At 44.0% G+C, this 22,977-nt stretch overlaps 2 protein-coding genes across 2 annotated transcripts; both read left to right on the top strand.

Annotated features, from left to right (window-relative positions):
• Window positions 1-4,295: 4,295 nt before the first annotated feature.
• On the top strand, window positions 4,296-8,275 carry LOC136954589 (organic cation/carnitine transporter 2-like). The gene is made up of 10 exons (XM_067248211.1): window positions 4,296-4,646; window positions 4,749-4,852; window positions 5,049-5,203; window positions 5,317-5,488; window positions 5,611-5,734; window positions 5,847-5,944; window positions 6,322-6,536; window positions 7,714-7,896; window positions 7,984-8,119; window positions 8,215-8,275. The coding sequence occupies exons 1-10, from the start codon at window positions 4,296-4,298 to the stop codon at window positions 8,273-8,275; spliced, it is 1,599 nt and encodes a 532-aa protein (XP_067104312.1).
• An 8,299-nt stretch (window positions 8,276-16,574) lies between these two features.
• Window positions 16,575-22,324, top strand: LOC136953868 (organic cation/carnitine transporter 2-like). The gene is made up of 10 exons (XM_067247318.1): window positions 16,575-16,963; window positions 17,066-17,169; window positions 19,841-19,995; window positions 20,109-20,280; window positions 20,403-20,532; window positions 20,633-20,730; window positions 20,833-21,047; window positions 21,257-21,439; window positions 21,525-21,660; window positions 21,745-22,324. The coding sequence occupies exons 1-10, from the start codon at window positions 16,613-16,615 to the stop codon at window positions 21,815-21,817; spliced, it is 1,617 nt and encodes a 538-aa protein (XP_067103419.1). The 5' UTR covers window positions 16,575-16,612; the 3' UTR covers window positions 21,818-22,324.
• Window positions 22,325-22,977: the final 653 nt, after the last annotated feature.

Here is a 22,977-nt window from a genome sequence, read left to right as displayed (position 1 = left end):
CCCTACTTGCCTTGGGGGGAATGTCCCTGTACTTACTGTAAGTCGCTCTGAATAAGAGCGTCTGCTAAATTACTAAATGTAATGTAATGCTGTTGTGTGGTCCCAGGATCAGTCAGCTGTAACCCTGGCCTCACAACCCCCTGAACCAGTGTTTGTGGAGACACTGTAGACAGAGGTCTGGGATACATGGCCTGGCTGGTGCTAAGCAGTGTTTAGATTCAGTAATTCCTATTGTCTTCAATGTCAGTACTGTATGTTAGATCATTATAACTGTTCCTGATCCTTCTGCAATAAGTCAGAGATAAACACACTCTTGCACGCATGCATACTTGAATACACAGAGATACATGCGCATGGAAGTGGACGACTTGTATTTCATGAAGTGTTCAGATAGGTGTTTCTCAAGTTTCAGTTCTATAACTGTTGTGCATTTTATCATTCATAATTATCATTTGGTCTTTGACACATTCGGAGCTACCGTGAAGCATTACTGTTGGTCTTTTTTTTTAGAAGTCTTCTTTTTATGTCACAAACTAGTGTTGTCAGTGTTGCCGGGTGGAAAAAAGAGCTTTATTCTCTCTGAGCATTGCTCTTTTCTTCTCCCCAATCAGAGCATAAACAAGCAACACACTGCAGTGTTTCTTCTAGGCCGAAACTAAGTGCTAACCCTAAGCCTATATTTCGGAGAAGGTTAATGTAATATTGCACATATTTTTGTCCTATTTCCCCTCAAGAAATAAAGTTAGGCTACATAATGACACCTTACAGTCATAAAGTATGTTCTAAATGCTGCCAATTAATAATTGACGTAACTTATTGTAAATGGTCAGTAGCCTAGCCTATCGATTAAGGGGCCACTCGGAAGCATGTACGCTGTCTGCTTCATTTGATCTTGATAAGCATTGTGTAGCTAATAATAAACAATATACAATACAATACAAACAATACAAACAATATACCCACTATTTATTAATTAAAACTACTTCAGCATAATAATGCACCTAAAATACAAACGTGAGCAAGGGCAGCAATCGCTATCGAATCGACATGTGAAATTTCGCTAGCAGGGGAAGAATAGCCTACAAACAATGAAAATCACCAGTTAACTTAATTTAAATGAGCAAGAACTATAGACTAATACAATCCTTAAATTAACTGACAACATAAGTTATACGACTTAGCTCTACAGTTTTCGAGGACGCACACATCTCAACTGCGCTGTGAAGCGCGTGTCCGTGCAATCATCCGATATGCTTTCTAACAATCACTGCTGATAGACGGCCTAAAATTTTGTACAGCCCTATTTCTGATACCGTGGCGGCAGAAATTTAGCCGTGGCGGGCCGCCACGGAAAACTTTGCGGAAACACTGCACTGTCTTATTCCACAGCCCACTGGGCAAGTTGTGTCTCCAGTGGAACCAGAGACGCCTTCATGTTTTCTGGACTCAAGCAGGTGACCCAAACTCTCTCCTTGTTTGCATTCGCATTTATACAATGATTAAAACAATATAAAGATACAAAAGAAGAGAAAAAAAACCATGCAGGTGGTTTTTCGTGGGCCCCACCCCAGAAACTTAATAGTCAATATTATACATTAATCAAACTAAACAAAATTTTCCAAGATAAACAAATTAAATAAGTCGAAATTTTACCATAAATTATCTATAGGAATTATAAGTTAATTACACGTGTGAAACAAAAGTGAAAACAAAAGAGAATCGTTGAAATTTTACCAGAAAATACAAAATGAAACTCATTTTATATCATTGAACATAATAAATACGTGATCGATACTATATATATTTAACAAATTGCAAAATAAATGAATCGAAATGATGCATAGAAGTGTTTACATGTATATCAGGTTGTCAAATATCAAAGAAAAACAGAAAAACAAAACCAGAAAACCAAAACAAGGAAAACAAACCAGAAAAACTACAAATCAGGTGAAAGTAGTGCTTGGATGAAATCTTTTTTTAGAAGTTTTTTGAAAATGGGGAATGACAAGCAAGATTGTTGCAGTTAGGTTAGATTATTCCATATGGTGGGGCCTCCTCAGCCCCTCAACCAAGAGGAAGGGAGAGCAGGGAAGAGAGAGAGAAGGGGGTAAGGGAAAGAAAAGGAGTGAAAAGAGGAGGGGGGGTAACAGGAAAAGAGACACGTTTCCTCTGATCCAGGACACTCAGTATCTAGGCGTTGACCCTAACCCTAACCCCCTGACCCCAGAGTGTGACTGATCATAAACCAGGCCTGTGCTCTGAAATCAGCTCCTAACTAATGTTCGACAGTTCCCACCACCACCAGCGCACAACGCATGACCTCCCCTCTCAGATGTGTTCACAGCTACCATCCCATCAACCTCCCTGAATCCCCATGTCCCAAATGTGCCGAGTCATCTTGTCTCCTCCTCCAGGTCTGTGTGCGTATCATACCGGGGGCACGGCAGGAGATGCTGTATAACTTCTACACCCTGATGGCGGGCTACCAGACACTCCCCCTGCTCAACATCAGCCTGCTGCGCTTCCCCAGTCCGGCCAATCAGCTGCTGCAACGCTTCCTGCCCTCACGCATCTTCGTCAAGGTAGGCGACACGCTCCCCCCCCTCCGCACACGACCGCATGCAAATTGCATTTGTTCACTGTATCTCTTTGCTGTGCATAAAGGCTGTCAGGAAATGAATGTCACAAATCCCTTTTTTTTCCAAGTGATTTATAATCTACCTGGGAAGGGATGTAAATCGTTTGAAAGACAGTCATTCTTTTTTTTTGCTCAATCCACTCTGATTAAATAACTAATACATCTTCTGGGGGGGAACCGAACCTGAACTTTTCCACTTCTGAAAAATCATGTTGGAAACAGATTGTGGAGATGCTAGTTAACCCTTTTCACCTATGGCACACAGAAGCTACTACATAGACACTATGCTGTACAAATCTCTTTCTTGTTGTTGTAAAACCTTAATTTGGGCAAGCTTGTTTTTTAACCCACTAAAACATGGCATCATGATTAGGATTTGCTGTAGGGAGTATAAGGTAGCACTGCTGATGTTGTGTGTCAAAGCTACTTGTTGATCAGTTGTTGGTTTTGTGTTTCAGCCTCAAAGCAGACCGGTAGACGACACCTCTATTGCTGCAGCCTAAGAACTCCAACTCCCATTCAGGACGTCTACGAGCAACAAAGATGAAATTGTCACATTCACATACTGGTGTAAGCAAATTGGAGTTGCAGGTTATCAAGCTTGAATATTTAAAGATATTCTTAGCTTGCTGTCAGTAAAGAAAGTCTGTTGGTTAACTTTTTTGACGATGAAAAATAACGTTTCAAAATGAAAGAAGCAACAATACTCAGTGCTAAAAATAAAACACTCAAGGTTGTGTGTATCTTTACTTTTGTTAACATTGTGCAATCCATTGCTAAATCCACTTTGCTTTTAGTACAGTACTTTAAGTATGAAGTAGCTTCAAACCCCATTACTGCAGGCTGCTTGAGAACAACAACTTAACAGCTCTGCCAGCTTAGTCCCACGTGACAGCATGTGTAGTTTTGGTTCGCACCACTTTATGGAAGACTTCATAATATAAATAGTCTGGCTGGTTGTGTGACTGACGTATGTCTCCGCTGATAACCTCTTAAATCATCTGGTCATGACAAAAGTGTGGTTCTCAACATTGTTGTAAAGAAAATCCCTCACTAAAGCAGTTCTCATCAGTATCAAATGTAGGGATGCGTGTGTGTAGATGTGTGTTCGCGTGTGTGTATGCATCTGTTGCATATGTGACTAAGTAATGCTGAGGAAGGGTTTAGGCTGTCTAGTATTAAAGGATTGTAAACTTCTAACCATTGAATAAACTATTTGAAAGTTTGTTATGCTCTGTTGACTTTTGTTCTCTGTTCTAAAAAGCGCTGGGCAATGTTTGCCACAACCATTTGGCCATGGTGTATCTTGGATCCCAACACTGACTACAGGCAAAGATGCAGGGTTAACGGAAGGAAGACAGACAGTTCCACACACAGGCTCTCTGATCAAGTAGTCTACTCTGTAGATCATCCAGGACATCAGCCTTCTGGAAAGTTCCTTGTGTGGTGGTTTGTTACCTGGAGAGGTGAAGAAGGCAATAGAAGAAAGGTAACAGGTCAGGGGGCTCAGTGAGAACGAGCAACACTGTAGTCAAGAACAGACAGAGGTGTACCTCTTAAACAACTTTAGAGATACCAAGGGTAACTTTATCACCATTACCCCTCAGAGAAAAGTCAGGGGTCTGGAGCAAATTTGTGGGCGGTTGAGGCCGTGAGGATGCTGGACTACGAGGAGAGGACGGCGTTCCTTGGGGAGTGGGGAACCTTCCAGAAGATGGTCTTCTTCCTCCTCAGCCTCAGCAGCATACCCAACGGCTACGTTGGCATGGCGATGGTGTTCCTCGCGGACGTCCCCTCCTACCGCTGCCGGGTCCCAGGGCTGAACAGCAGCAGCTTCAACCTGGACCTCAACCTGTCGTTCCCCCTGGAGGAGGTGAGGGGGGAGGTGGTCCTCAGTCGCTGCCTGAGGTACAGAGACCCTCCGGGTCCCAACGGCAACGAGACCGAGGGATGTCTGGACGGCTGGGAGTTCAGCACAGAGAGATACACCTCCACCATCGTGACTGAGGTGAAGCTACACTACCTACTGGGAACACTGCCTGGAATTTATGGATAGGATGACCCTTTGAACTGTCTAACTGTCTTGTTGGGTGTGTTTGCGTTCCGGTAGTGGGACCTGGTGTGTGACGATGACTGGAAGGCTCCCTTCACCGTCACCATTTTCTTTGTAGGTGTTCTCTGCGGTTCCTTCCTGTCAGGGATTGTCTCAGACAGGTAATGGTTCTCCAAAGCACGTTACAACTGCAGACACATCAGTATTTAATTGTTGTAGTGTTCTGTAGACACAAACACATCAAGTTCTGTTGTAATGTTCTAGTCTATATCCTGCATTTTGTTCAGGTATAGTTCAAGGCAATGTTTGGAGTTTTTCCCCTTATACATTTCCAGGATGAAATTGTATGTTCCATAGGTTCGGGCGCAGGTTGGTCCTCTTTGGCACCTTGGCAATGCAGACAGTGTTCACCCTCCTCCAAGCAGCCTCTACCAGCTGGGAAATGTTCTGCTGTTTCTACTTCATTGTGGGGGTGAGCGAGACAACCAACTACAGTGCTGCCTTCATACTGGGTCAGTCTAGACAAAGAGATAACTAGATCAGATAACAGAGTAATATCTTCATTGCATTTCTTCATTTGTCTAGCTCTGGTCTGATCTTGTCTGTGTGATTCTGTGGACCTTAGGCTCTGAGCTCCTAACTAAATCAGTCCGCGTCAACTTTGGTGCCCTGGGGGTAAGTTTCAGCTATGCCTTGGGCTACACCGTACTGCCCCTGGCGGCCTGCTGTTTCAGGAGCTGGAGGCTCCTCCTGGTTGTCCTCGCCATCCCTGGCTTCCTCTACATCCCTCTCTGGTGGTGAGTACCAATGCCACCTGGCAGTACATGAATGTTTCTATTTCTCGTTTGGGACCAGTAGAGTGGCTTGAACTTGGAACAGTAGGGAGACATGGAGGACATAGTAGTGCCCTGTGCTGCAGGTACATTCCAGAGTCTCCTCGCTGGCTATTGACCCAGGGCAGACTGAAGGAGGCGGAGTCTATCATCAAAGCTGCTGCCAAGATGAATGGTCTTACGGCTCCTGATGTCATCTTCACCGAAGATGTCACTGCTGAACTCATGGTGTTTTAATGCTCTCACACACACACACACACACACTCACACACACTAACCGACAAACATTCCCAATATACTTCTACATGTTTACTATCTGCAGGAAAACAGAGCCAAGGAGAGCCCACGCCTGTACACCTGGTTGGACCTGGTCAGAACCAGGAACATACGCAACCTCACCATCATTAACATCCTCATCTGGTACCCTGATACGTCCTAGCCATACACTGCTGAAAAGTATACCTTACGCAGTATAACACACTGTGCACACCACATTTAGACACCACACACTGTATGCTTGTTACGCACCACACACTTTAATACACACTACACCACACTGTTGCAAAATATACCCTACACAGTATAGCATGCACTGTGCACAACACACATAAGAACCGCATACTGCATGCTTCACACTATAATACACACTACATACTACACCACACTGCTGCAAAATATATCCTACACAGTAGGATAAATAAACACTGCACACTGCATGATGACTACATACTACACACAGTTGACCACATGCTAGAGTATACTTGCGTACGTCACAACTTCTCCGTCCACCACCTCAGGATCATCATCTCCATGACATATTATGGGATGTCCCTGAACACGCCCAATATGGACGGAGACCCCTACTTCAACTGCTTGGTTGCGGCGGCCACAGAGTTCCTGGCTTACGCCAGTGTCTGGTTCTTGATCCGCTACACCCCCCGACGCTTCACCCTCCCCTTCACCCTGCTGCTGTCTGGAGGCCTGCTGCTCTTCATCAAGCTCATACCTGATGGTACGAGGCCCACCGGAGCAGACAGTACTGCTGCTACACACACACACACACACACAGACTAGGGCTGGCCCCGACTAAGATTTTCTTTGGTCAACCAAGACTCGACTAAAACGTCTGAAAATCGACTAATCGAAATTTGAAACGTACAAACATTTTCCCGATCTGACTCAATGGCTGCTGGACATTGCAGATTCAGCCGCTAATAGCCTACTAATAATAAGACTCGTATCACCAGTCCTGTTGTAACCGAATGTCGATGGTATTTAGTATCTCTTACAATGTGCTACAAATTACAAATAATGTTTGTTTAACATGCAAATGATCAGAGCGCACTTATCACTGCCTGAACTTGCAGCATGCGAACTTAAGTAGAAGCTGAGTGGGGAACGGTGCAACAGAGAAATATGTCGTTGTCTTGGCCGGAGAAGATAATGTAATTCGATTTGAATGTGATTCTTATAATAGGCATATTCATTTTTCAACCCAGCGCGTTAGCATGAGCGAAGTAGGGCTAGGCCAATTTACGTTTTTCAGGTGGTAGGCTACATCATATTCGACGTCGAACTTTGAAAAATAAACCGTTGTTGGCAGAGTTTGCATTCAACGTTTTTCGAGTCACCCCGTACTTTGTAAATGTAAATATACTTTAATGAAATGCTGCCATACCACATATTTCTTTGCCATTTTGACTAATAACACTGACAAAGTAGGTTATGGCAGAGTTTGTAGTTTGGCAGCCAATTGTGCTCGTGCCGTGTGCAACATACCAAACCAAAACAAAGCGCAGATTAACGAAAGGGAAAACAGTAACGCCTTTTCTTTTCAATTATATATTTTTAGAGTTGCTTTATTTGTCTTAAATAATATAATCTACAATTTCTGTAGAACATTTCGTTAATTCAGCAATGATGACACAAGCGGAAGATCTCACACTGCCATACGGCAGCTCGACTAAAACAATCTTAGTCGACCAAGAGCATATGACCAGAAAATCGACTAGTCGACTGAGTGGGGACAGCCCTACCACAGACACTTACAAAATGGCACATACTCAGGATTCCCATGTAAACAAACGTACACACACCTAAGAGGGTACAAACTCATGGAACACACTTACCGGCATATATACTCTCATACTACTCAAATCTAGAAAAACATAAACTGTGTGTGTGTGTAGAACTGAGCGGCCTGACCCTAACCCTGGTGATGGTGGGGAAGACGGGTGTGACGGGGGCGTTTGGCTTCCTGTACCTGTACATGATGGAGCTCTTCCCCACCGTGGTGAGAAACATGGCCCTGGGAGTCATCTCCATGGCATCACATGTGGGCAGCACCGTCTCCCCATACATCGCCTTCATGGGTCAGTGTTTGTGTGTGTCTCCATTAAAGAGTATGGAAGCATATATGTCTGTCTAGATCTATGTTTGTCAATGCTGTCTGATTTCAGGTACATACAACAAGTTCCTACCTTTTATCTTGATGGGTGGAGCCACGGTCATGATTGGGTTGTTGAGCTTGTGGTTACCTGAAACCAAAGGTGAAGAACTTCCAGAATTCATCCATCAGGTGAAACCGCTTCAAAGGTACGTTACCATGGTTAGGGTTGAAGCGTGTGATGGGGTATTTGGGATGTACAGTTGGGTCTGACTTTGTGTTGTGTATCTAGGGTGTGTTTAAGGCAACAGGGTAAAGAAAGTACACATGACCGGAAGAAGGGGACAACCTCTGTGGAGATCTGAAGACTCCGAACCCTGATCCCTGACTATACGTCGTGTCAGATGACTTTTACTGTGAAAAGACCAGTCTGTGAGCAGGAGGAACAGGGTTGGTGGATAATGGATTTCTTAGCTGGTCACAGATATGAAAACCGCAGAGCTCTGACGAGGTTCTGAAGTGGTCTGGTGAAAAGCAGTCCTTCAACTGACTAAGGTACAACCTACAGTATTCGAAAAGGAATTTACCAACGTGTTGTTTCCCTTGCATTTGTACACACCAGCCGCTTATTTGTAGGTGTTAAGAACCGGTCCTTATAGTTGCTACAAAAATACACAGATTTATTCAGAGACGGAAGCTAAAATAAAATCTACTAGGAATAGTTCTCCTGCTTAGACCTCCTTGTTTGGTACAGTTTTGATTGAAATACCTTATGAAGTCTCGCTATGCATTGAGAGATCTTTAATGTATGTGATGTTACAGTTGTGTATGACATGTTTCCTAGTGTATTTGTTTTCAAATTGTGTACAATAAAGGCATTCAAATAACGGGTGAGCTTGCATGCTGGGTTTCTATGACCTGTACCACAGTTCCTAGTGTTGCAAAGGCCGCGCATTTCCCCTCATCATTAATGTATTGGTGTATGTAAGCACAATGGAGCTTCTGTCCTTGTCTCTGACGTTTAGCACATACCAAGAGTAAGTCAGATTCAGTTTGGTTATAATAAGACTTTATTTATATAGCACATTTCATACAAAAATTGCAGCTCAAAGTGTGTGTAACCCTGTTGAATTTCATTCATTGCTATATAAATATGTTAGAATAAATAAGTTCATTATATAATAAATAACATTAAGGTTAAAAGTTAATTGATTTAAAATGTTTAAACATATTGTTCATATTTACATTCGAATGTCTGTGAGTTTATTGGCTCATAAGTTTTATATGACCTTTGACTTGTCGTCGTCGAGGTATAGTATGGGAAGGAACGGAAGAAGAGGGGGAGAAGATGGTGGAGAGCGGGTCCGGAGTTTCAGTATTGAGTTGCCAATTAGGGGACCATTGAATGACTGTAACCTGTAATGTGCGGGCTGTCGGACAGATAACTCAGCAGCAAGTTGCACGTGCATACTGGACTTGGGACGGGAAAGGAACCAAATTCGACGGACAGACCAATTCAAGGAGCCTTTCTTTTTCTTCTGGACACTGAGCTACTCACCGAACTTTTACTCTTCACACCACGAGGTGGCTGGTGCGCCACTAGTTGCCCATCGACTGAAGGAGATCGCACGGCGTGGCCCAACGCACATTAGCAACATTCGACAGACTTATTTCTCTTTATTTTCAAGTGTGATGTGTATGCAGACTACGGAGAGTGAGTCTGAAGAAACCTGTGAAGTACGTTGCCGGTTATGTGACTTGTGTAAAACTCGAATAGAGTTTACATTAGAGAGAGCTAGCTAATCAGCTCGATTTAGCTAGAAGCTTCAACGAACTGTGGCCTGCGAGTCGCCTGCCCGGTTGTCTTGGGCACAGTTTCGAGAGTGCAAATCTCCAGGAGCATCACGCCTGGGACACACTGCCTGCGATCTGCTGCGACGCGCCTGGAAGCGCCTCCTTTTTTCTTTCGGCGCCCATGTTATCAAATGGGACCGACCACACTGGCTGCGAAGCGCCGCGATTGCCTGCGATCGCCTGCGATCTGCAGCGATCGTTTCGGCAGCTGGTCGAATTTTTTCGCGAGACGCTTGCGAAATCGGCTGCAGGATGATGAAATACACCATACTAGTTGATATATTTGAATAAAAAAACATGTTAAGATTTACTCCATTAATTGTAGACTACGGTGAACATTTGCAAAGTTGTAGACTTTATAATTACACAATGTTGGTAACGAACGTCCTTTACATGTGTTTACCCTGATGAAAACTAATGAAAATAAACGGATTGATCCGTTGAGCTAGCATGCCCGTAGTTGTTTTGTTTGTTTGAGAGAAATGATTTGTCACGCGTTGCACACAACACACACGCAGACATAGCCTACGGAGAGAGAACCCCCAAGTCGATTTCTAAAATCAGCATCAAATAAATTCTTAAAGTTGAAAAGCACAGGGAGTTGTTGTATGTCAGCAACAATTTTACAAGGACAACGTAAATAAGGATCAATGCTGGGATATAGCCAATGCCATGTTTATGTACCATGTCAGCGTAAAGGAAAGCTCCGAGTAGCTGAAAGGCTTGGCGCGGAGAAATGCGCGTCTGGTGTGAACAGCTTTTGCTCAGTCGTAGCCGATCGCGGTGCGGCGCGTCCAGGCGCTTCGCAGCCAGTGTGTCCCAGGCGTCAGAGGTTACGACGTTTACCTCACCAGCACCACCAGGGAAGTGCTGCAACGGCGAGGAGGACATCAAACACAGCAACAGTATTTTTTGGATAAGTCATGCAACGGGCCTTCAACATGGTGGGTTAATTTGATCGCATGTCTTTCCATTTAGTGGACTAGTTAAGGTATCCCGGCTTAGTTTAGTTTACCGAAATTGAGAAGTGTAAAGATTTGTTCAATTGAGTGTATATTTTGTATTTCATGTGGATTTATATTTTCGGTAAATATATAAAACGTGTTTCTTTTTGATCATTGTTTAAGCATTGGCGTGCGAGGAAGATTGTGGCCGACCCCTCCCACCCTGGTCACTCCCTGTTCCAGCTCCCCTCTGGCAGAAGGCTGCGGTCCATCAGGACCAAAACATCACGCCATAAGAACAGTTTCTTTCCATCTGCTACTGGCCTCTTCAACAAGGCTAAGGACTCCCATTTACATTCATTCACTTATTTAACTAGTATAAGTCCATCTAATGGCAATTCAGTATGCATAAGCCACTTTATCTCAGTATCCGATTGCACTATGTTGACCATTCACGCTGCTCATTCTATTATTTTTATATATATTTTATTTTTAAATTGTTGTATTCTTAGATTATTTAGTTCTTAGAAATAGTTAAACTTTTGTACTTTTACTTAATTTAAGATCTGTATATGTTTAGTGTTTTGCACCTCCCTGCCACAGTAAATTCCGTGTTTGTATAACATACATGGCGAATAAACCGAATTCTGATTCTGATTTGGGTTTTACACAGGTAATATTAGCGGTTATCATACTAGACTAAAGGAAGAACTCGGAGAGCGCACTCCTAACTTACAGAGAACATGCTAGGGGGTGCTACATGTGTTACATAAAATCAATAAAAACAATATAATTAATTAAACCTCTCTGAACACAGGCCGCAGTCTTTGCCGTAATCCAGAACAATCTCAGACCTTTTTCAGAGCAGTCCAGAACCTATGTTGCTCAAGCCTTTTGATTACGAGCCGCAGTCTTTGCGGTATCTCGAGCCACAGTCTTTGTGGTATCCCAATATAAATGAAATGTAACAAAACACAGGCGCAATCTTTGCGGGTGTGGGTGCAGCCGAGCTGACTCACTCGCCTAGGACCTCAAAGGTCTTTCGTACTCAACACAGAAAAGTCCATCATCCAAAAATGTATATTGTTGTTTGTTTACTTATTAACTTAAAAGAAACGATATAACAAGCTCAGGATAGTATTTCTAACAAATTAAGTGTAGGTCAAAAGACTGGTGCTTCAAGGTCCAATAGCTTCAGCCTGTTTTGCAGGGACGACAAACAACCAATCAAATTATGTAGAAATGGCTACAACAGCGGGAATCAAGACAGCCAAAACACAATCAATAAAAACAATAATCCAAGTCAAACACATGCCGCAATAATACAACTAATACAAGTAATAAAACCCTTCTGAGATCAAATTTGTTAAATACTTTGGTATAAAGAGAGGCTTTAAACTGTCTTTTGAAAATGTCTAGCGTGTTTGCTTCCCTATGTGTTCCATAGTTTTGGCGTAATTGACAAAGGCTGCATCACCAATCTTGTTATGATTGCTTCTGGTGACCTCTAATAGGCCTGCATTTGATGATCACAGTGTTCTAGCTGGTGTGTAGTTAGTAAGAGAATTAGCAATGTAGCTAGGTTTTTTTCTGTTTAGAGCTGTGAGGAAAAGGACCTTAAAGTCAATTCTGAAGGTAACAGGGAGCCAGTGTAAAGTAGCTAGGACAGGACTAATGTGTTCTCTCCTTTTAGTTTTGGTTATCTAGCTGCAGAGTTTTGAATGAGCTGTAGTCTTTCAGTGGTTTATAATGTTATAATGTGATCTTCATTAAGACCAGATGGTTATAGTAAATTATTGGTGAAGATGCCATGATATGTGTGCATTATTTGTGTTGAGTGAGTTATTACAGTGAGTCACCATACCCTTGAGTTAAGAAGTGGGAAGACTCAAGTTGAGACAATGCCATTTTAACACCCTTATTCTTTCATACCAGTCCTCCAACCAACCATATGCAGGCACTTGCGTGCACACACAAGTTGTACAGTAGCATCTCAACCACAACTGCAGACCCTGTCATCAACAAGCCCATGTAGAATGGTCAGATGGGTGGTCAGATGGGTCAGACACATAACCTCTCGTCTGCCTGAAGGTGGTGCAGTAACACCACAACAGCCTTCCTGGCACAGAGACCACGGGAGGATCAGCTTTAGTCTGACCGTACCTGTCTGAGACATACCACCGGTACCGAGAGATAGAACGCCTTATGTTCTCAAGGCGAGAGGCGACAGGTTTAACGCCAATAGGGGAAAACACAGGCCCAAGAGGCCCCGGGCCCGGCGGAAAGAACAGGTATCCCCAGAGACACAGTAGCTTACCGCAGCCTCAAAACCGTTGCCTGAGTGATTTGATGAGCTACCAACCGAATAGCCTAGAACGGTTTACTGGTGATGTCCACGACAGAGATGGCACTTCGAGGTCCGTCAGGATAACGTTGGACACAAAACCTCTATGAAATATTACTAGGGGTGGAAATCTTTTGGTACCTCATGATTCGATTCAAATCGATTCTTGGGGTCACGATCGATTAAAAATCGATTCACGATTTATTGCGATTTTTAATCAAAACATATATATTTTTAATATGTATATATATATATATATAAACACTTGAATCGCAAATCAAATGTGAATAAATATTACCTTTACCGAGGTGGCATATTGTTTCAGGTAACTGAGACAATAACCGACTGCAGACAGAGCTGGGTTCGCTGCACAGCTGGATGTGACTGCCAGCTGTGGAACATACAGTGCTTCTGAAAAACTATGCGGTACTTGTGGAACAAGGTAGCTTAGCAGGCTAGCTAGCTAATACTAGCTAGCTTACAAGCTTTCCGTCACCTATGTATGGAATGCATGGGGATTTGTATGTGCCTGAGTGTTTCCATGTTTGATACAGTTCATGACTCCCAAGTTCACCACTTGAGAGGGTAAGTACGATATTCAAGAATGGCAGACATCCCAAGTCTCCCGGAAGTTCCGGGAGAAGCCACCTCCCTGAAATGAGTCTCTGCAGGTTGGGATGTCTGGAATGGAGTCTTTCCTGCAGATAGCCCCCCACTCATTGGCCATCGTACTGACTCGGGTGGGCACGGCGAATACTACAGGAGTGTCGGAAAGCGATGAGATCCCACGGCATCACACCAGCTACGAGATCTTTGCTGATTTTAAAGCCGGGAACACGCAGCACCTGTGGAACCAGCGGGTCTCAGATGTGGTGTCAGAGACGTTTTTCCTGGGTTGGATAGACAAACACGTGCTGTTGATTCAAGGGAAAGAGGACCATCTGGAGGTGTTACGAGAGGGATGGATGCGGAGGTCCCTGAACCCACCTCGAGGGTTCCACATCAAATACCTGGGTAAGCTGGACTGAAGTTGTTATAACGGTTGTGGATCACTTTTATCATTCATAATTGTCATTTGGTCTTTGACACATTCGGAGCTACCGTGAAGCAGCACTGTTGGTCGTTTTAGAAGTCTTCTTTTTACGTCACAAACTAGTGTTGTCAGTGCTGCCGGGTCGAAAAAAAAGAGCTTTATTCTCTCTGAGCATTCCTCTTTTCTTCTCCTCAATCAGTGCAGAAACAAGCAACACACTCTGTCTTATTCCACAGGCCACAGGGCAAGTTGTGTCTCCTCCTAGTCCCTGTCTGTCCACACTCCAAGCCTCATTGCCCTGGTCCCAACCAGGCCCTCCATCCCCTCCACCCAGCTGCCCCGCAGCCAACGCATAATGAAGTGTGTGTTTGCTGTAATGCGCCGTGCGCTGTTCATCTGTGAGCTAAGTTATAAGAGGATGAAATTTGGATTTGTGGGGTAAGAGTGCATGTGTGTGGTTCCAGACCTACCGTTGTTTGGCCACGTGCGGGAGTCCCTCCCAGTGCGATACCACATTGAGAACCGAACGGGGCTGGTGCAGGACGTGGAGATAACCGTGGAACCCAGCGACGCCTTCATGTTCTCTGGACTCAAGCAGGTGACCCAAACTCTCTCCTCAGCCCCTCAACCAAGAGGAAAGGAGAGCAGGGCAGAGAGAGAGAATGAGGTGAGGGAAAGAAAATTAGTGAAAAGAGGAGGGGGGGTAACAGGAAAGGAGACACGTTTCCTCTGTTTTGTCAAGGTAGGTGACACACACCCCTCCCCCTCAGCACACGTTGCATTTGCGTTGGACACAAGGGACTCAAGAAATGCATTGCATTTGTTCACTGTATCTCTTTGCTGTGCATAAACGCTGTCAGTAAATGGAAGTCACAAATCACTTTTTTCCAAAGGGGGGGGGGAAGTCTCCTGAACAATAAAGTTTGGAGATCTAGGTGATTGGAAACAAGTGTCTTCTACTGACCGAACCTGAACTTCCACCTCTGAACAATCCTTTTGGAAACAGATTGTGAAGATGCTAGTTAACCCTTTTCACCTATGGCACACACAAGTACTAGTACATAGCACAAGTACATAGACACTATACTGTACAAATCTCTTTTTTGTTGTTGTTGTAAAACCTTAATTTGGGCAAGCTTGTTTTTTAACCCACAAAAACATGGCATCATGATTAGTATTTTCTGTAGGGAGTATAAGGTAGCACTGCTGGTGTTGTGTGTCAAAGCTACTTGTTGATCAGTTGTTGGTTGTGTTTCAGCCTCAAGGCAGACCGGTAGACTACACAGGTTGCAGGTTATCAAGCTTGAATATTTAAAGATATTCTTAGCTTGCTGTCAGTAAAGAAACTCTGTTGGTTAACTTTTTGGACTATGTAAAATAACATTTCATAATGAAAGAAGCAACAATAGTCAGTGCTAAAAATAAAACACTCAAGGTTATGTGTATCTTTACTTTTGTTAACATTGTGCAATCCATTGCTAAATCCACTTTGATTTTAGTACAGTACTTTAAGTATGGGAGTCAGGTGGCTGAGCGGTTAGGGAATCGGGCTAGTAATCCGAAGGTTGCCAGTTCGATTCCCGGCCGTGCAAACTTACGTTGTGTCCTTGGGCAAGGCACTTCACCCTTCTGGATCAGAGCGTCTGCTAAATGACTAAATGTAAGTATGAAGTAGCTTCAAATCCCATTACTGCAGGCTACTTGAGAACGACAACTTACCAGCTCTGCCAGCTTAGTCGCACATGACAGCATGTGTAGTTCTGGTTCGCACCACTTTAAGGAAGAATTCATACTAGAAATATAGTCTGGCTGGTTGTGTGACTGATGTCTCCACTGATAACCTCTTAAATCTGGTCATCTGGTCATTACAAAAGTGTGGTTCTCTACAAGTTGGCCTCCACATTGTTGTAAAGAAAATTCCTCACTAAAGAAGTTCTCATCAGTATCACATGCTTAGATGTGTGTTCGCATGTGTGTGTGCATCTATTGCATATGTGACTAAGTAATGCTGAGGAAGGGTTTAGGCTGTCTAGCATTAAAGGATTGTAAACTTCTAACTATTGAATAAACTATTTGAAAGTTTGTTATGCTCTGTTGACTCTTGTTCTCTGTTCTAAAAAGCGCTGGGCAATGTTTGCCAAACCCATTTGGCCATGGTGTATCTTTAATCCAAACACTGACTACAGGCAAAGATGCAGGTTTAACAGAAGGAAGACAGACAGTTCCACACACAGGCTCTTTGACCAACTAGTCTACTCTCTGCTTGCAACTGGCTGTGGATCATCCAGGCTATCAGCCTTCTGGAAAGTTCCTTGTGTGGTGGTTTGTTACCTGGAGAGTTGAAGGCAATAAAAGAAAGGTAAGAGGTCCAGGTCAGGGGGCTCTGTGAGAACGAGCAGCACTGTAGTCAAGAATAGACAGAGGTGTACGTCTTAAAAAACTTTAGAGATACCAAGGGTAACTTTATTACCATTACCCCTCAGAGAAAGGTCAGGGGTCAAATTTGTGGGCGGTTGAGGCCGTGAGGATGCTGGATTACGAGGAGAGGACGGCGTTCCTTGGCGAGTGGGGAACCTTCCAGAAGATGGTCTTCTTCCTCCTCAGCCTCAGCAGCATACCCAACGGCTACGTTGGCATGGCGATGGTGTTCCTCGTGGACATCCCCCCCCACCGCTGCTGGGTCCCAGGGCTGAACAGCAGCAGCTTCAGCTTGGACCTCAACCTGTCGTTCCCCCTGGAGGAGGTGAGGGGGGAGGTGGTCCTCAGTCGCTGCCTGAGGTACCGAGACCCTCCGGGTCCCAATGGCAACGAGACCGAGGGATGTCTGGACGGCTGGGAGTTCAGCACAGAGAGATACACCTCCACCATCGTGACTGAGGTGAAGCTACACTACCTACTGGGAACACTGCCTGGAATTTATGGATGGGAAGACCCTTTGAACTGTCTAACTGTCTTGTTGGGTGTGTTTGCGTTCCGGTAGTGGAACCTGGTGTGTGACGATGACTGGAAGGCTCCCTTCACCGCCACCATCTTCTTTGTAGGTGTTCTCTGCGGATCCTTCCTGTCAGGGATCATCTCAGACAGGTAATGGTCCTCCGAAGCACGTTCCGACTCCAGTAACATCAGTATTTAGCCGTGAGCATTAAGAAGAACGATATTACATTAGCTAGTTTTTTATCCATTAATTATGAATTATTCACGTCTTCTGACATTGTTGCGATGCGACGTTTGATCGTATTATTTGATAATGGTATTTTCGCTTTGACATGTCCTCTCCAAGTAATTCCTTTACGATCTCTGTTGCGCATGGCAAAATCAAAGTTTCTGCAATTGTATGCCCTTTCTTTGCTTTGCCGATTTTGTCAGCAACTGTATATGTTATTTTAAGTTTCTGTCAGTAGCAGTGACTTCCCTTATCTCATTTTGGGAGTGTCAATTCTTTGGCCCTGCGCAGGTGCGCCGCCAGGAATTTCGGGCCCCATGGCAAAAATTCAAAGTGGGCCCCCCCCACCCCCACCCCCGTGGCGCAAATCGCAAATATGACGTGTCGCGGTTGGCGCCCTTTGCTGGTAATGCGGGAGGGTTAATTAATGGATTGCTTCTTGGAGTTCGATAGTAATGGGGAGACTGGGGTGCTGCTGACTCATCTGTTGTTAAGTCTGTTAAAAGGGGCACAGTCGGGACAATGATTTAATCTGAATTTCTTGCTAATTGTTTCCCTGCACTAAATGTTGATGAAATGTAGGCTAACACTGTACCCAGCTAACAAAATGACGTCCCCAGGACGTCCCTTGTTAGCTGGGTAGCTAGATAGCTTATATGGACATTAAACCAACAGGTTAATACCACTCACAGATTGGCTACCCACCTTTCTTGGTAAAAAAAACTGGGTTACTGATTGAAACCCTCTCTTTTGTCTATCCTCTCTGTCTTTTTTCTCAGATCTTTTCAGAAACCCTGTTTGTGTTTACGGCCCGACATTCTAGCGACTAGCGCATCTACTGACTGCTAGTTATGTGTCGTTCGTGAAAGATTCGCTCATTTTGAACGAATCCTTACAAGGACTCGGAGGTAACGAGTCCTCTCAAAGAGTGATTCGTTCATTTTCTCTTGGCTGCGCATCGGGACTGTTGCATAGGCTCGTCCAAGTAAACAGAAATGATTAGTTCATTTCCCGACTCGGTCTTCGGGTACGAGTTTTTGGATAATTTTTTTTAACATGACCTGCATAGGCTCTGTACTGGTAGCTAGAGGAAACAAACGATTCGTTCATTTCCCGATTCTGTCTTTCTACGAGTCTTTGGATCCTTTTTCATGTGACCAGCATAGGCTCTGTACTGGTAGCTAGAGGAAACAAACAATTCGTTCATTTCCCGACTCGGTCTTTCTATGAGTCTTTGGATCATTTTTCACGTGACCTGCATAGGCTCTGTACTGGTAGCTAGAGGAAACAAACGATTCGTTCATTTCCCGACTCTGTCTTTCTACGAGTCTTTGGTTCCTTTTTTCACGTGACCTGCATTGTATTTTTTAGTAGAGAAAACAGTTTCCTCATTCCCCTTCGTGTGGCCGCTGTTTTAGTAAGACGTGAATGATATTCGCTCAAGTCATCATACTGACTGGTTTTCTTATTTTCACTTTACATTTACACTTTCAGTTTAGTGCAGTGTAATTGTTTGCCGTGATAATTAAATGCTAGTGTGATAATAAATGACCAAATCATACAAACTGTCATGATACATTATTTTAATGCAGGAATTTCTTTTAAAATAGTATCTGCTGGTGCACGTCATGCACTAACCTACTTGAGAATATGATACGTGTTTGAAGTGGACGGATAGCCCCCCCCCGTTGAAATGAACGAATGACTCGAAAAAAGATTAGTTCATTTTACTGAACGAGATAGAAAGAACCGAATCAGTAAAATGATCCGAACTTCCCATCACTACTGACTGCAACTAAACGCCGTCACCGATAAGTGCGCTAAGGCAGGATCAAACCATTTCATTCAGATATAGGGGATGGTCGGTCAATATGGATGTTTACTTTTTGGTCAATAGGGATATTTAACCTTTATTGCCAAACACAAGTAAAAACAAAGAGATCATTCATTGTATTATTATATTTTAAATGTATTATATACTCGATGATGGTTTATATAATATAATTTTATATAACTTTTTGCCTATTTTTTGGAGTAGAATCGTCCTAACTTTTCCCCCCTATACGGCGCCCCTGGCCTTGCGCTCAAAGATTTCCCTGGGCTTGTTGCGGTATTGGGGATGAGTTGTCTGCAAATGTCTTGTTGGCCCTCCACGCATTGACCAAATTATTACTCGCTGCCAGCAGCAGTCCTCACACTGATGTTAAAGCCTAACAAAAAACATGCGAGTATTGAAGTCCCAGACAGTAGTACATTTTGTAATAGGCTATTCATTTTTTTGGTTCTACAAACCAGTGTAAATTCGGACATTTTTGTTATTGCATTTTCAATATTAGAGGTTATTTGTACATAAACCTACCTAGTTATAGTAATAAACATTGTTTGAAAGCATACAAGCTTAGGAGAGCGATAATATCATAACTTGTAAAGGGTGCCCTAAAATATTTTCTTGGGAAAAAGGGGGTCTCAGATAAAAAAAAGGTTGGGAACCACCTGTAGTCTATAAACAGTATTTTGTTCAGGTGTAGTTCAAGGCCATGTTTGGAGTTTTTCCCCTTATGCATTTCCAGGATGAAATTGTATGTTCCATAGGTTCGGGCGCAGGTTGGTCCTCTTTGGCACCTTGGCAATGCAGACAGTGTTCACTCTCCTCCAAGCAGCCTCTACCAGCTGGGAAATGTTCTGCTTTTTCTATTTCATTGTGGGGCTGGGCCAGATAGCCAACTACTGTGCTGCCTTCATACTGGGTCAGTCTGGACAAAGAGATAACTAGATCAGATAACAGAGTAATATCTTCATTGCATTTCTTCATTTGTCTAGCTCTGGTCTGATCTTGTCTGTGTGATTCCGTGGACCTTAGGCTCTGAGCTCCTAACTAAATCAGTCCGCGTCAACTTTGGTGCCCTGGGGGTAAGTTTCAGCTATGCCTTGGGCTACACCGTGCTGCCCCTGGCGGCCTACTGTTTCAGGAGCTGGAGGCTCCTCCTGGTTGTCCTCGCCATCCCTGGCTTCCTCTACATCCCTCTCTGGTGGTGAGTACCAATGCCACCTGGCAGTACATGAATGTTTCTATTTCTCTTTTGGGACCAGTAGAGTGGCTTGAACTTGGAACTGTAGGGAGACATGGAGGACATAGTAGTGTCCTGTGCTTCAGGTACATTCCAGAGTCTCCTCGCTGGCTATTGGCCCAGGGCAGACTGAAGGAGGCGGAGTCAATCATCAAAGCCGCTGCCAAGATGAATGGTCTTATGGCTCCTGATGTCATCTTCACCGAAGACATCACTGCTGAACTCATGGTGTTTTAATGCTCACACGCACACACACACACACACACACTAACAGACTCACATCCCCAATATGCTTTTACATGTTTACTATCTCCAGGAAAACCGAACCAAGGAGAGCCCACGCCTGTACACCTGGATGGACCTGTTCAGAACCAGGAACATACGCAACATCACCATCATTAACATCCTCATCTGGTACCCTGATAAGTCCTAGCCACACACTGCTGAAAAGTATACCTATGACCACACGCTAGTGCATACTTGCGTACGTCACAACTTCTCCGTCCTCCACCTCAGGATCATCATCTCCATGACATATTATGGGATGTCCCTGAACACGCCCAATATGGACGGAAACCCCTACTTCAACTGCTTGGTTGCGGCGGCCACAGAGTTCCTGGCTTACGGCAGCGTCTGGTTCTTGATCCGCTACACCCCTCGACGCTTCACCCTCCCCTTCACCCTGCTGCTGTCTGGAGGCCTGCTGCTCTTCATTAAGCTCATACCTGATGGTACGAGGCCCACCAGAGCGGACAGTACTGCTGCTACACACACACACCACAGACACTTACAAAATGGCACATACTCATAAGGATTCCCATGTACACAAACGTACACACACCTAAGACGGTACAAACTCATGGAACACACGTACCGGCATATGTACTCTCAGACTACCCAAATATTGAAAACCATAAACTGTGTGTGTGTGTGTGTGTAGAACTGAGCGGCCTGACCCTAATCCTGGTGATGGTGGGGAAGACGGGTGTGACGGGGGCGTTTGGCTTCCTGTACCTGTACATGATGGAGCTCTTCCCCACCGTGGTGAGAAACATGGCCCTGGGAGCCACCTCCATGGCATCGCGTGTGGGCAGCACCGTCTCCCCATACATCGCCTTCATGGGTCAGTGTTTGTGTGTGTCTCCATTAAAGAGTATGTAAGCATATATGGCTGTCTAGATCTGTTTGTCTATGCTGTCGGATTTCAGGTACATACAACAAGTTCCTACCTTTTATCTTGATGGGTGGAGCCACGCTCATGATTGGGTTGTTGAGCTTGTGGCTACCTGAAACCAAAGGTGAAGAACTTCCAGAATTCATCCATCAGGTGAAACCGCTTCAAAGGTACGTTACCATGGTTAGGGTTGAAGCGTGTGATGGGGTATTCTGGGATGTACAGTTGGGTCTGACTTTGTGTTGTGTATCTAGGGTGTGTTTATGGCAACAGGGTAGAGGGAGTACACATGACCGGAAGAAGGGGACAACCTCTGTGGAGATCTGAAGACTCCGAACCCTGATCCCTGACTATACGTCGTGTCAGATGACTTTTACTGTGAAAAGACCAGTCTGTGAGCAGGAGGAACAGGGTTGGTGGATAATGGATTTCTTAGCTGGTCCTAAAACCGCAGAGCTCTGACGAGGTTCTGAAGTGGTCTGGTGAGAAGCAGTCCTTCAACTGACTAAGCTACAACCTACAGGATTATAAAAGGAATTTACCAACGTGTTGTTTTCCTTCCCGCCAATTTGAAAGTGTTAAGAAGCGGTCCTTATGGCTGCTACAAAAATACACCGATTTATTCAGAGACGTAAGCTAAAATAAAATCTACTAGGAATAGTTTTCTGCTTAGACCTCCTTGTTTGGTACAGTCTTGATTGAAACACCTTATAAAGTCTCCCTATGTATTGAGAGATCTTTAATGTATGTGATGTTGCAGTTGTGTATGACATATGTTTCCTAATGTATTAGAGTGAACCAAACGTTTTTAAATTGTGTAAAATAAAGGCATTCAAATAACCGGTGAGCTTGCATGCTGGGTTTCTATGAACTGTTCCACAGTTCCCTCTAGTGGTGCAAAGGCCACACATTTCCCCTCATCATTAATGTATTGGTGTATGTAAGCACAATGGAGCTTCTGTCCTTGTCTCTGACATTTAGCACATACCAAGAGTAGGTCAGATTCAGGTTAGTTATAATGTGATCTTCATTAAGACCAGATGGTTATAATAAATTATGGGTGAAGATGCCATGATATGTGTGCATTGTGTGTGTTGAGTGAGTTATTACAGTGAGTCACCATACCCTTGAGTTAAAAATGGGGAAGACTCAAGTTGAGACAACACCATTTTAATACCCTTAGTCTCTCATACCAGTCCTCCAACCAACCATATGCAGGCACTTGTGTGCACACACAAGTTGTACAGTAGCATCTCAACCACAACTGCAGACCCTGTCATCAACAAGCCCTCAGAGAAGAATGAGAAGAATAAAGATAATCAGGTCCTTTCGTCCATATTATCCTAAGTTACAGCAATTCTGGACAGGACAGTGTTGTGCTAACTGAATGTAGAATGGTCAGATAGGTGGTCAGATGGATCAGACACATAACCTCGTCTGCCTGCAGGTGGTGCAGTAACACAACAACAGCTTTCCTGGCACAGAGA

Source organism: Osmerus mordax, chromosome 12 (assembly GCF_038355195.1).
Source record: "Osmerus mordax isolate fOsmMor3 chromosome 12, fOsmMor3.pri, whole genome shotgun sequence".
NCBI lineage: Eukaryota > Metazoa > Chordata > Actinopteri > Osmeriformes > Osmeridae > Osmerus > Osmerus mordax.
The sequence above is the reverse complement of the archived record's forward strand: the minus strand, read 5'-3'. Positions and strand labels throughout refer to the sequence as shown.

Excerpts from the sequence above, each read along its gene's own strand:
- LOC136954589 (XM_067248211.1), top strand. The coding sequence starts at position 4,296 with ATGCTGGACTACGAGGAGAGGACGGCGTTCCTTGGGGAGTGGGGAACC. Across the intron at positions 4,853-5,048 it reads TCAGGGATTGTCTCAGACAG|GTTCGGGCGCAGGTTGGTCC; the intron begins GTAATGGTTCTC and ends TATGTTCCATAG. Across the intron at positions 5,945-6,321 it reads ATCATTAACATCCTCATCTG|GATCATCATCTCCATGACAT; the intron begins GTACCCTGATAC and ends CCACCACCTCAG.
- LOC136953868 (XM_067247318.1), top strand. The coding sequence starts at position 16,613 with ATGCTGGATTACGAGGAGAGGACGGCGTTCCTTGGCGAGTGGGGAACC. Across the intron at positions 20,533-20,632 it reads TCTTCACCGAAGACATCACT|GAAAACCGAACCAAGGAGAG; the intron begins GCTGAACTCATG and ends TACTATCTCCAG. Across the intron at positions 21,440-21,524 it reads CCCATACATCGCCTTCATGG|GTACATACAACAAGTTCCTA; the intron begins GTCAGTGTTTGT and ends GTCGGATTTCAG.